This window comes from Camarhynchus parvulus, chromosome 27 (assembly GCF_901933205.1).
Source record: "Camarhynchus parvulus chromosome 27, STF_HiC, whole genome shotgun sequence".
NCBI classification, from domain to species: Eukaryota; Metazoa; Chordata; class Aves; order Passeriformes; family Thraupidae; genus Camarhynchus; species Camarhynchus parvulus.
Genome location: NC_044597.1, coordinates 5,345,192 through 5,358,687, shown reverse-complemented (window position 1 = coordinate 5,358,687; position 13,496 = coordinate 5,345,192). Strand labels below are relative to the sequence as shown.

Below are 13,496 nucleotides of genomic sequence, written 5' to 3'. Positions count from 1 at the left end.
CCCGCCTGCCCTCGGCGGGCGGTGATTGGCGGCGGCGCCGCGCGAGGCGGGCGGGGGGGCGGTTGGGCCGGGGCGGGGAGCGGGAGCGGCGGCGGCAGCGGGGCCGGAGCGGCGGCGGAGCCCGGCGGGTACCGGCGGGGGCGGAATCTGTGGCAGCGGAGGGTGCAGGGGTGGCGGTGGTGGCGTGCGGGTGGTGGCGGCGGCGGCGGCGCGCGCGGGGCGGGGCGGGGCGGGCGGCGCTGAGGGGGACGGCGAGGCCGCGGGAGCGCGCGCGCGGGTGGGGCGGGGTCACGTGGCCGCGCCGGAGCGGGGGGGGGTGTGAGGTCACGTGGGGCCTTAAAGGGCCCCGGGAACGGGGAGCGCACGTGGGGCCCGCCGGGGAACCCCCCCAAAACCGGGGATCCTCCCCAAAACCGGGGAACCCCCCAGAACCGGGCAACCCCCAAAACCGGGGAACCCCCCCAAAACCGGGGATCCTCCCCAAAACCGGGGAATCCCCCAAAACCGGGCACCCCCAAAACCGGGGAACCCCCCAAACCGGGGAACCCCCCCAAAACCGGGGAACCCCCCCAGAATCGGGGAATCCCCCCCAGAATCGGGGAATCCCCCACAGAACCGGGGACCCCCAAAACCGGGGAATCCCCCCAAAACCGGGGATCCCCCCAAAACCGGGGATCCCCCCAGAACCGGGCACCCCCCAAGCTCGGGAGCCCCCAGCTCCGCGGGAGCCGCCGCGCGCTGGGGGCGGCGGGGGCGGGCCCGGGAGCGTGGCCGGTGTTCCATGGAACAGCCCCGGCCCGGCGGGAGCGGGGCCGAGCGGGGACGGGCGGCCGGATTCCTGCGGGCAGCGGGAATTGACGCGCCCGCCTAAGAATAGCTCGGGCAGGGGGAGCGCGGCCGGTGCTGTCGCCGAAGGTAACTCGGCCGGGGCAGCAGAATCGGGAATGGCGGCGAAACGCCCCGGTGGTGGCCGGGGGCAGGCGCTGTGCGGGCAGGGTGGTGCCCCGGTGTTACCGTGTTTGCTCTCTGGTTACATTTCAGCTGCTGATGAAATCGCGGCCGGGAGCGTTGGAGTCTTTGGACCGGCCCATGCTCGGGACCTTTGACTCATAAAAGGCTCCTGCAGAAAGCGTCGGGAGCAGAAGAGGAGAAGGAGGGGAAGGAGGAGCTGCTGGAAGGAGCAGAGCCCGTCCCGGAGCGGGGCGAGCTGCGGGGGCGCGCAGAAAGTCGCTGCATGTGGAGTTTTCGGACAGTAAGTCACATGGATCGCGGGGTAAAAACAAAGGGGCAGGCGAGGGTGGAGCTGCTGGGGAGAGTTCCCGGCTTCAAACTTTGATTTTCTCCGGTTCTCCGCGCACCAATTTCCTGCCTTTTCAGAGGACAACCAAGCCTCGTTGAACTAAAAACCTTCTGAATGTTCTTTACACTTTCTGAGCATTCTTTAAACTTTGGTTCTTAGCTCTGCCCTGAAGGGCAGAAATGATTGTTTGAAAGTGGGGCAGAGCAAAGCCAAACCCACCCAACCTGTTGTGTGTGGAGGCTCCTCGCTCTCCATCCCCAACCTCAATCCTTGTTTGTTTGTTTTAAATTTTTTTTTTTTTTTAATTTTTTTCCCGACCCAGAGATGCTCTCCCTGAAGAAATACTTCACGGAAGGGCTGATCCAGTTCACCATCCTGCTGAGCCTGATCGGCGTGCGCGTGCGGACGTGGACAGCTACCTGAGCTCGCAGCTGCCGCCGCTGCGCGAGATCATCCTGGGCCCCAGCTCGGCCTACGCGCAGACCCAGTTCCACCAGCTGCAGAACACCCTGCACGGCTATGGCATCCACCCCAAGAGCGTCGAGCTGGACTCCTTCTTCTCCGCGCGCCGCCTGCTCAGCCAGGTGCGGGCCCTGGACCGGCTGCAGGTGCCCAGCACGGAGCTCAGCGCCTGGCTGGTGCACCGCGAGCCCGAGGGGCCGCAGGACGGCGGCGCCGGCGCCGACAGGGACCCCGGGGCCGAGCAGGGCTTTGGGGAGGAGCTGGAGGACCTGGGAGCCGTGGCAGCGCCCGCCAACGGGGATCTCACCAAGGAGGTAGGAGACACGGGGGGTTTGGGGCGGGTTCGGGGAAGGGTTGGGCTCAGTTTGGGTGTCGGCGCGTTTGGCACTCGGGGATGGCGCAATGCGGGAGCTGGGCTCGGTTTCAGCGCTCCCGGGGCAATTCCGGGCTGGTTTTCCCTTTTTGCCTGCCCTGCTCTGGCTGCGGAGGAGCAGGGAAAGGAGGGGGAAGGAGCTGGGGCCCCTCGTGACTCTGGGGATTGGGAAAGCGAGGAGCAATCCAGCTGGGACATAAACAGCGCTGTTGGGAAAGAGCCCTGGCCCAGGTGTGGAGCAGGTGGTTGGGCTGCTGGGCTGGAGCCCGGCCAGGAGCCTGCTCCTCCCTCAGCGTTCCTCCCCAGGAGCCTGCTCCTCCCCAAAATCCAGTTCCTCACTCTGTTTTCCTCCCCAAAATCCAGTTCCTCACTCTGTTTTCCTCCCCAAAATTCCTTTCCTCACCCAGTTTTCCTCCCCAAAATCCAGTTCCTCACTCAGTTTTCCTTCCCAAAATTCATTTCCTCACTCTGTTTTCCTCCCCAGAATTCCATTCTTCACTCAGTTTTCCTCTCCAGGAGCCAGTTCCTCACTCAGATTTCCTCCCCAGAATTCAGTTCCTCCCTCACTTTCTCTCCCCAGAATTCAGTTCCTCACTCACTTTTCCTCTTCAGAGTTCCTTTCCTTGCTCACTTTTCCTGCCCAGAATTCCTTTCCTCGCTCACTTTTCCTGCCCAGAATTCCCTTCCTTGCTCACTTTCTCTCCCCAGAATTCAGTTCCTCACTCACTTTTCCTCTTCAGAGTTCCTTTCCTCGCTCACTTTTCCTGCCCAGAATTCCCTTCCTTGCTCACTTTTCCTGCCCAGAATTCCCTTCCTTGCTCACTTTCTCTCCCCAGAATTCAGTTCCTCACTCACTTTTCCTCTTCAGAGTTCCTTTCCTCGCTCACTTTTCCTGCCCAGAATTCCTTTCCTCGCTCACTTTTCCTGCCCAGAATTCCTTTCCTCGCTCAGTTTCCCTCCCCATCCGGCTGGGCTGGGCTGGGTTTGGTTTTCCTGCTTTCCCTGACCTTTGGGAAGGCTGGGATGTGATCGCAGGCCCCGGGAGCTGCTGCTGTGGTTGTGGCACGGCTGCCTCGGTCACGGCACATCCTGGCTTCCCTGGGGCCTGGGGCTGATCCGTGCCCTCGGGTCCTTCCAGGGCTGTGGAATGGGAGTGTCAGTGCTGATCCATGTCACCAGGTCCTTCCAGGGCTGTGGAATCAGGGTGTCAGGGCTGATCCGTGCCCTCAGGTCCTTTCAGGGCTGTGGAATCGAGGTGTCAGTGGTGATCCATAGCCTTGGGTCCTTCCAGGGCTGTGGAATTGGGGTCTCAGTGCTGATCCATGGCCTTGGGTCCTTCCAGCTTTATGGAATAGGGTGTCAGTCCTGATCCACGTCCCCAGGCCCTTCCAGGATTGTGGAATGGGGCTGTCAGTGCTGATCCATGGCCTTGGGTCCTTCCAGGGTCAAGCAATAGGGTGTCAGTGGTAATTCCCAGCCTTGGGTCCTTCCAGTGGTGTTAAACGGGGTCTCAGTGCTGATCCATGGCCTTGGGTCCTTCCAGCTTTATGGAATAGGGTGTCAATGCTGATCCACGTCCCCAGGTCCTTCCAGGATTGTGGATTGGGGTCCCAGTGCTGATCCACGTCCCCAGGTCCTTCCAGGGCTGTGGAATGGGCTGTCAGTGCTGATCCACGTCCCCAGGTCCTTCCAGGGCTGTGGAATGGGCTGTCAGTCCTGATCCACGTCCCCAGGCCCTTCCAGCGAGGCTCTGCCCTCCCAGCAGGGCCCCGGGAGCCGCTGGCGTGTGCTGCAGCAGGGATCAGGGCCGGGATTGGGGCCAGGATCGGGATCGGGATCAGGGCCGGGCTGTGGGAGCAGCTGTGCGGGGAGCGCTGCAGGGCCAGAGCTGGAGCTGATGGGGCAGCCCCTGGGAGTGCCATCCCGGCCTGTTCCGGGGAAAGCCCCGCTCTGGGCTGCCACAGGGACACGGGGCACGCAGCCGGGCATCCCCCTGGTGCTGCCCCCTGGCCTTGCCCGGGGAGGCGTTCCCAGCCCCGGGAGTGGCATCGGGAGGATCCTTGGGCAAGGTCACTGCTGGGAGGCTGCAGCGCCCTTCCCCAGCTGGGGATTCCTGCCTCTGGGGAGCGTTGGGAAGGGAAACCGGGGCCGGATTTGGGGGATTTTAGGGGCACAGAGAGGCCGGGAGCTGCCCTTTTCCAAAAGCCTCCCAGGGCAGCGAAACCGGGCTCAGATTTTGGGGGAATTCGGGCACAGAGAGGCCGGGAGCTGCCTCCCTCCCCAGGCAGTGAAACCGGGCTCAGATTTGAGGGAATTTGGGCACAGAGAGGCCGGGAGCTGCCTCCCTCCCCAGGCAGTGAAACCGGGCTCAGATTTGGGGATTTCGGGCACAGAGAGGCCGGGAGCTGCCTCCCTCCCCAGGCAGTGAAACGCAGATTTGGGATTTCGGGCACAGGAGGCCGCAGCCTCCCTCCCAGGGCAGCAAAACCGGGCTCAGATTTGGGAATTTCGGGCACAGAGAGGCCGGGAGCTGCCTCCCTCCCCAGGCAGTGAAACCGGGCTCAGATTTGGGGATTTCGGGCACAGAGAGGCCGGGAGCCGCCGTTTCCAGCGGCCTCCCCGGGCCTGGCTGTGCTGGCAGTGGAACCCGGGCTGGGAATCAGGGGGATCCCAGCCCTTCCCGCATCCCTGCTCATCCTCGGGGCTCCGTTTTCCTCCATTCCCCCCCGATCCCGGCTTTTCCTGCATCCCTACGTGTTCTCAAGGCTCTGTTCTTCGTGATTTCCCCCAAAAGCTCGCCGGACAGGAGGGCTCTGTTTTCCATTATTTCCCCCTGATCCCGGCTTTTCCTCCATCCCTGCTCACTCTCAAGGCTCCGTTTTCCACTATTTCCCCCAAAACCGTGCCAGACAGGATCCCCGCTCCCTCCAGGGCTCTGTTTTCCATGATCCCCGCACAATCCCAGTTTTTCCTCCATCCCTGTCCCTCCAGGCTCTATTTTCCATGATTTCCCCATAATCCCAGATTTTCCTCCATCCCTGTCCCTCCAGGCTCTGTTTTCCATGATTTCCCACATAATCCCGGATTTTCCTCCATCCCTGTCCCTCCAGGCTCTGTTTCCCATAATTTCCCCCATAATCCCGGATTTTCCCGCATCCCTGTCCCTCCAGGCTCTGTTTTCCATGATTTCCCCATAATCCCGGATTTTCCCGCATCCCTGCCCCTCCAGGCTGTATTTCCCATGCTTTCCCCCAGAACCCCGGATGCTCCCGCTCCCTCCGGGGCCGTTCTCCGCGGTTCCCGGAGCGCGCGCGGGCTCCAGGAAATCCCGCTCGCCCCATCCCGCGCCCTCGTCCCCCGCAGTTTGGTTCCGGGGCTGTTGCAGGGGGCGATTTCCCCGCCCGGCTCCCCGGGGAGCGCCGCGGGGCCGTGCCCGCGGGCCCGGGCTGCGATGGCTCCGGGGCCGCCCTGGGAATTTTCCCGTGACTTTTCCTGGCTCCTTGCGACTCCCGGTGGGTTGTGCGCGGTCCAGGCGCGACCTTGCCGGGGGAACACGGGCGATATAAATAATTTTGGGAAGAGCTGGAACTCGCTCCGGGAATGCTGTGCGGGATTTTTTTTTTTTTTTTTTTTTTTTTTTCCCCTTTTTGGGCGTTGCAGCACCCGGAGAGCGGGCGGGGCGGGAGGGGAATTATGAAATCCACTTGATTTTTATCCCACGGATAAAAAAATGCCCATTTCGAGCCGGGGCTAAAGACAAAGCTGGGATTAAATCCCGGCGCTTCCCTCTGCAGCATTGGGGGTGGGGAGGGCGGCGGAGGCTCCGTGCCCGGGGCCGTTTCCACAACACGAGGATAAAAATACGTGGGGCATGTGATGAGCTGCGGGGGCTCCGCGCCGTCCCCCCCCCGCCCGGGGGATCTCCTTACACTTGGCCGCGGTTACCGGGGCCGGGGCGTGCCCGGGCCGAGGAGCACCGGGGGAGGAGGGGAGGGGGCGCGCCGGGGGTCGCGCCCTGCGGGCCGGGCTGTCCCGGGGGCCGGGCCCAAGGTGACCCCGGGCCGTGCGGGCTCCGGGCCGGGGGTCCCGGTGTTCCCCGCCCCCATTCCCCATTCCCGGTGCGGTGCGGGCGGGGCCGGGGGCGGCCCCGCTGCGCCAGGGCGGGGGCGCGGCCCGGTGGGCGCCGGGCGGGCGCTGATTGGCTGAGCGGGCGGCCCCCGCCGGCACTGATTGGCCAGGGCGGCGGCCCCGTTGGCGCTGATTGGTCGTGGCCACCGCCCGGGGTGGGGCGGGGCCATCGGCGGAGGGGCGTGGTCCGGGAGAGCCGCATCCCGGCGGGGAGAGGGCGTGGCCTTGCGGAGGGGGCGGGGCTTGGCGGCCGCCGCAGCCGGGAACGGCGGGGGAGGTGGGGGGGCGGCCCCGCCGAGCCCCTCCCGGTCCCTCCCGAGCCCCTCCCGGCCCCGCCGAGCCTCCCGGCCCCGCCGCCCGCCCGGGGGCCGCCGCCGCAGCCACAGCAGCATCCTCCGCACCGGGGGCGGGGGCGGCCGCTGCCGCCGCAGCGGGGCCGCGCGGGCACCTGTGGCCGGTGGGGCGGAGCGAGCGCGGCTCCCCCGCCGCTGCCGCCGCCGCCCCGGCCGGCGATGCGTGCGCGGCGCCGCGCCCCGGCCAGCCCGCCCCGCCGCCGCCTCCTCCTCCTCTTCCTCCCCCGGGGACCATGATCGGCGTGCGCCGCGGCCCGGGCGGCAGCTGGGGACATGAGAAAGGTACCGGGGCCGCCCCGAGGAGCGGGGGGCTGCGGGGGAGCCCGGGGGCTGCGGGCAGCCCGGTGCCGGCGGGGAGCGGGCCGGGGCCCGGCGGAGCGGCGGCGGCTCAAGTTGCATCAGGTGGGTGGGAATGCGGGGATTTTCCTGCCACCCCACCCCTTATGCAAATGGCCGGGATGGCACCACGGGCTGATGCAAGGCGGGCACGGCGCAGCCACCGCCGCGACGCGGGCCCGGCGGCCCCCGCCGCCTCCCCGGCGGCGGGCGGGCGGCCATGGGCGGCGGGCAGGGCAGCGCCGGCCATGCGGAGCCCGCAGAGCCGCTCCCGGCCGGGCCGCGCCGCTCCCGAGCCCCGGCGGCCCAGGGGCGCCCGGGCGGGTGGGCTGCGGGACGGGCGGGGGGCCCTGGGGAGGGGCCGCCGGGCGGGGACCCCCCCAGCACAGGCCAGCGGGCTGAAGGAAATGTGGTCTGTCTTGCAGGACATCGATTTGATTGACATCCTGTGGAGACAGGATATTGATCTCGGCGCTGGGCGAGAGATTTTTGACTACAGCCACCGTCAGAAAGAGAGCGAAGTGGACAAAGAGCTGAGCGATGGGAGGGAGCGCGGGGACAGCTGGAGGAGTGCAGGGCAGGAGGTCTTGGATAGAATCCCGCTAGTTGATGGAGAGACCGGGGAGAGTTTCCCTGCGCAGGTAACGCCCCGGGCCGGCCGGGCTGGGGCTGCGCTCCGGGGCCCTGCGGCTCTGCCGCTGCGGGGGCTGCTCCAGCTCCAGCTCCAGCAGGGCTCGCCCAGGAGGGCAGCAGGATTTGGGCAGGGCCGTGTCCCCGTGGGCAACTGCAGAGTCCCCCTGGCCGGAGGGGCAGCAGGGACAGCAGGGGCAGCAGGGACAGCAGGGGCAGCAGGGACAGCAGGGACAGCAGGGACAGCAGGGGCAGCAGGGACAGCAGGGACAGCAGGGGCAGCAGGGACAGCAGGGGCAGCAGGGGCAGCAGGGACAGCAGGGACAGCCGGCTGGCCGGCAGCGGCGGCGCTGGCGCTCTCCCGTAGCCCCGAAGCGAGCGGGAGGATGGAGCCAGCACAGGAGCACTGGGTGGGGCTCTGGCTCTTTTTGGATGCGCTGCGATCCAGCCCTGCTGGAAGGGAGCTGGTTCCTCCTCAGCAGCAGCTCGCTCAGCCCGCGGCTGCCATGGCGTGTGTTTGCCGTCCCCCAGGTGCCTGGAGCGGAGGATCAGACAGCGCTGTCCCTGGAGGAGTGCCTTAGGCTGCTGGAGGCCACCTTCCCCTTCGGGGACAATTCCGAGGTGAGCCCACGGGCCGGGGCCCCAGGCTCTGCCTGCCTCCCGTGCTTCTCCCGCAGCAGCAAATCGGGTTTGGCTGCTCCAGGAGGCTCCACGCGGGGAGGGGGGGCTGTGGCTAATTAAAACCTCCTGGCTTTGCTCCTCGTTAGTTCACGGCAAAGAGGGCGGGAAGGGCGCTGGGCTGGGGGGTGGCTGCATCCCTGAGCATCCATCCCTGAGCATCCATCTCTGGATGTCCCAGAGAATCCCTGAGCATCCCTGAGAATCCCTGAATGTTCCTGAGTGTCCATCCCTGAGCATCCCCAAGTGTCCCTGCTCATCCCCGAGCATCAATCCCTGTGCATCCCTGAACATCCCTGAGCATCCCTGAACATCCCTGAAAATCCCTGTGTGTCCCCAAGTGTCCATCCCCGGGTGTCCATCCCCGGGTGTCCATCCCCGTGTGCATCCCCGGGTGTCCATCCCCGAGTGTCCATCCCCGAGTGTCCATCCCCGGGTGTCCATCCCCGCGTGTCCCTGCTCATCCCCGCGGTGCCAGCCCTGACTCCCCGGCGTGCTCAGTTCCCAGCTGCCGATGTCTCCGCCCTGAGCGAGGCCGTGCCCGGGCAGAGCCGGGCCCCGGGCGGCCCCCCCAGCCTGCTGTCCCCGCTGCTGGCCGACACCGAGTCGCCCTTCGACCTGGAGCAGCAGTGGCAGGACCTGATGTCCATCATGGAGATGCAGGTGAGCCCCGCGACGGTGGCACGGGCCTCGTCCCTCCAGGTGTCAATTCTGGTCCTGGTGGTGACGCTGCGGTGGCACTGTGCCATCCTTGTGCCATCCTTGTGCTATCCTTGTGCCATCCTTGTGCCATCCCCTGTGCCATCCCCTGTGCCATCCCCTGTGCCATCCCCTGTGCCATCCCCTGTGCCATCCCCTGTGCCGTCCCTGTGCCGTCCCTGTGCCATCCCCTGTGCCATCCCCTGTGCCATCCCCTGTGCCATCCCTGTGCCATCCCTGTGCCATCCCCTGTGCCATCCCTGTGCCATCCCTGTGCCATCCCCTGTGCCATCCTTGTGCCATCCTTGTGCCATCTCCCCGTGCCATCCCCGTGCCATCCCCGTGCCATCTCCCCGTGCCATCCCCGTGCCGTCCCCGTGCCGTCCCTGTGCCGTCCCTGTGCCACCCCCCATGCCACCTGCGAGCTCCTGGGTGGGATGTGGCGGCGCCCTTGGCCCCGGGGCTCCTGGCCGAGCCGTGCCGCGTCTCTTGCAGGCCATGGAGGTGAACAGCACGGGCGCCGAGAGCCTCTACGGCGGCACCGGCGGGGACCTCCTGGCGTCCAACTACAGCCTGGCCCCCGGCACGCCCATCAACCAGAACGTCAGCCTGCATCAGGCCTCGCTGGGCAGCTGCTCCCAGGACTTCTCCCTCTTCAGCTCGGACATGGAGAGCCCCTCCGTGGCGGGCGGCTCGGCCCTGCTGCAGCTGGCGCCCGACAACTCCACCGGCCTCAACAGCACCTTCGGCTCCACCAACCTGAGCGGGATCTTCTTCCCGCCCCAGATGAACGGCACGGCCAACGAGACGGCCGGGCCCGAGCTGCCCGACCCCCTGGGAGGGCTGCTGGACGAGGCCATGCTGGATGAGATCAGCCTGATGGACTTGGCCATCGAGGAGGGCTTCAACCCCGTGCAGGCCTCGCAGCTGGAGGAGGAGTTCGATTCCGACTCAGGTCTTTCCCTGGATTCTGGCCACAGCCCCGCGTCCCTGAGCAGCTCCGAAGCCTCGTCCTCGTCGTCCTCTTCCTCTTCGTCCTCCTCCTCCTCCTCGTTTTCCGAGGAAGGCGCCGTGGGCTACAGCTCGGACTCGGAGAACGTGGACTTTGAGGAAGCGGAAGGGGCGGTTGGCTACCAGCCAGAGTACAGCAAGTTCTGCCGCATGAGCTACCAGGACCCGGCGCAGCTCCATTACCTGCCTTACCTGGAGCACGTGGGCCACAACCACACCTACAACATGGCCCCGGGCGCCCTCGACCCCGAGGAGCCCAAAGCGCCCGGCGCCGGCAAGAAGAGCGGCAAGGAGAAACCGTCCGAGCTGCTGGACAAGCAGCTGAGCCGCGACGAGCACCGCGCCAGGGCCATGAAGATCCCCTTCACCAACGACAAGATCATCAACCTGCCCGTGGAGGAGTTCAACGAGCTCCTGTCCAAGTACCAGCTGAGCGAGGCCCAGCTCAGCCTCATCCGCGACATCCGCCGGCGCGGCAAGAACAAGATGGCCGCGCAGAACTGCCGCAAGAGGAAGCTGGACACCATCCTCAACCTGGAGCGCGACGTGGAGGAGCTGCAGCGCGACAAGTCCAAACTGCTCAGGGAGAAGGTGGAGTTCCTCAAGTCCATCCGGCAGATGAAGCAGAAGGTGCAGAGCCTGTACCAGGAGGTGTTCGGGCGGCTGCGGGACGAGCAGGGCCGGCCCTACTCGCCGAGCCGCTACGCGCTGCAGTACGGCAGCGACGGCAGCGTGCTGCTGATCCCGCTGCGCGCCAGCGCGCCGAAGCCGCAGCCAGCGCCGCCCGGAGCGCAAGCAGAAGGACAGGAGGAAGTGACGGTGGCGGCGGAAGGGAGAGCTGGCGTGAGGGCCGAGCCTGGAAGCGCTGCGGAGGGAACTTTGATGCCTTCTTATCCGACTCTGTCTCCTGGAGCCGCGCGCGCCGGGCGGCGCCGGGGACTCTGCGGCAGCGGCCGGCCCCGAGCGGGGCACGGCGCCCAGCCCAGCCCAGCTGCCACCGGCCACCCCCGGGTGCTGGGAGAGCAGGGCCGAGCTGGCATCGCTGCTGGGGAGGTTGGCACGAGGTGGATAAAACAAAAAAAAAAAACCACAAAAAAAAAAATCCCACAAAAAAAACAAAAACAAAACTACTGTTAGGAACTGGCTTTAAGTAAGAGAAAAAAAAAAAACAAAAAAAAAGAAAAAAAAAGAGATTTAAGAGAATGGACTTCAAACCAAGTTATAGGAGAGATGTTTTTCTGAACTTCCAAAGTTCTGTGATTTCAGGTAGTTGGTTGTTTTTTATTTTTTTTCCCCTCTTTTTTTTTTTTTTCTTTTGGTTCTTTTTTGGTTTTTTTTTCCCTTTTTTCCTTTCATCCCGACCCCGTTTTTGCCATCGGTGTGTGTGAGATATTCCAGATTTCTCCTTCCTCGATGGAGATCAGACCAGGGCGCACGTGGAGAGACACAAAAAGCGGCGTGACTTCCATTAACCCTTTCCAGCCCGAGGAGGAGCAGAGCCGGGGCCGACTCCCGTTAACCCTTTCCCACCTGAGGACGCTCAGAGCCGGGGGAAAGGGCAAGGAATCCACGCCGGGAGGATCCCGCAGAGCTTTGGGGCGGGGAAGGAGGGAGCAGCGGGATCCCTTCCCGAGCTTCTCCTGGGAAGGAATTTTGGGTCAGGAACAGCACAAGGGGAGCGCTGGGACCCCGATGCCAACCTCAGCCCCGGCCTTGGGCTGTCCCCTCGAGCATTCAACAGCTGCAGGTCCCCGTCCCATAACCACGCTTGGGTTTCTGGGCGTTCCAGCCTTGACTTTTTCCTGCCCCTTTTAGGGTCTAGAAGTGCTTGTGTTGAGTAAAAAAAACCCAAACAAACAAACAAACAAACAAAAAAACCTAAAAAAAAATTACAAAAAAAAAAAAGTAAAAAAAAAGCCAAAAAAAAAAAAAAGGAGAAGCCCGAACGTTCAAAGCTGCTCAATGTTCTCTTTGCCATAAAGATTCCGTGTAACCGTGTGATCACATTATAGGATTCTCTTCTGTCCCTAGAGGTGTTGGTCTGACTTCCTTTGTTTTTCAGGAGGGGGGTGGGGGTAGTGCCTTGATCACTGTCAGGTCTCCACACCTCGGAGACCATCCTAGAGCTGTATTTCCATATAGCACAGCTGGGAGTGTTCTGACTTTACCAGCAACCAAAAAAAAAAATAGAAATTAAAAAAAAAAAAAAAAAAAAAAAAAAATGCTTAAAAAAATAATAAATAAAATAAAAATAACGGCTTTTCCGAGCCAGTCCTGTGCACGGGATCCGGGGAGGATCCCAGGGTGGTGCTGCCACCCGGGAAAGCAGCAGGGAAGGCTGGCAAGATGTGTGTGGGTTTGTGGGAATGTTTTCCGGGATCTTTTGGGAATGCTTGGAGCTGGGATGGGCCGGCGGGAGCCCCGAGCCCCTGCGGCCTCCCGGGAATGAAGCACAAGTTGGGATGTGGGGAGGTTGGAATGGAGAGAGAGCCCTGTGCGTGTGGCTAAATTATTTCTTTTTGTTTCCTCTTAGAAACTTTTTTTTGATTTGAATGATCTGTGACCTGTCAGGGAGAGAAGAGAGATTGTTGTGAGCACAGGACAAAAAAATAAAAACGGCTTATTCACTGTACCAGCCTCGGCTCCAGGGGTTTTGTTTGGGATTTGAGGGGGTTCGGGGTGGAATTTGGGAATTTGGGGATTTTCTGCCGTCACTGCAGCTTGGGTGAGAGGGAGCTGTTCCTGCCCTGCGGGGGATGGAGGAGGAGGAGGAAGAGAAAGGGGAAGAAAGGAAAAGGAGAAAAAAAGGAGAAGAAGAAGAAAAGAAGAAAAAAGGAAAAGGAGAAAAAAAGGAGAAGAAGGAAAAGGAGAAGGAGAAGGAAAAGAAGAAAAAAGGAAAAGGAGAAAAAAAGGAGAAGAAGAAGGAAAAGAAGAAAAAAGGAAAAGGAGAAAAAAAGAAGAAGGAAAAGGAGAAGGAGAAAAAGGAGAAGGAGGAAAAGGAGAAGAAGGAAAAGGAGAAGAAAAGGAGAAAAAAGGAAAAGGAGAAAAAAAGGAGAAGAAGGAAAAGGAGAAAGAGGAAAAGGAGAAGAAAGGAAAAGGAGAAAAAAAGAAGAAGGAAAAGGTGAAGAAGGAAAAGGAGAAGAAGAAGGAGAAGAAGAAAAAAGGAAAAGGAGAAAAAAAGGAGAAGAAGAAGGAAGAGGAGAAGAAGAAGGAAAAGGAGAAGAAGGAAAAGGAGAAGAAGGAAAAGAAGGAGAAGGAGGAGAAGAAGGAAAAGGAGAAGAAGGAAAAGGAGAAGAAGGAAAAGGAGAAGGAGGAGGAGAAGGAAAAGGAGGAGAAGGAGGAGAAGGAAAAGGAGGAGGAGGAGAAAAAGAAGAAGGAAAAGGAGGAGGAGGAGGAGCAGGAAAAGGAGGAGGAGGAGAAGAAGAAGAAGGAAAAGGAGGAGGAGGAGAAGAAGAAGAAGGAAAAGGAGGAGGAGGAGGAGGAGAAGCGCAAGGGATCCATCCTCTTCCTCGGAGGCCTCCATCTG

At 62.6% G+C, this 13,496-nt stretch overlaps 1 protein-coding gene across 1 annotated transcript; it reads left to right on the top strand.

Annotated features, from left to right (window-relative positions):
- The first annotated feature begins 1,624 nt into the window (after positions 1-1,624).
- NFE2L1 (nuclear factor, erythroid 2 like 1) lies at positions 1,625-10,932 on the top strand. Its single transcript, XM_030966061.1, is given in 7 exon segments — positions 1,625-1,702; positions 1,705-2,076; positions 7,378-7,593; positions 8,114-8,203; positions 8,762-8,923; positions 9,455-10,735; positions 10,737-10,932. Coding segments are annotated over 7 exon segments (2,250 nt in total). The 3' UTR covers positions 10,788-10,932.
- Positions 10,933-13,496: the final 2,564 nt, after the last annotated feature.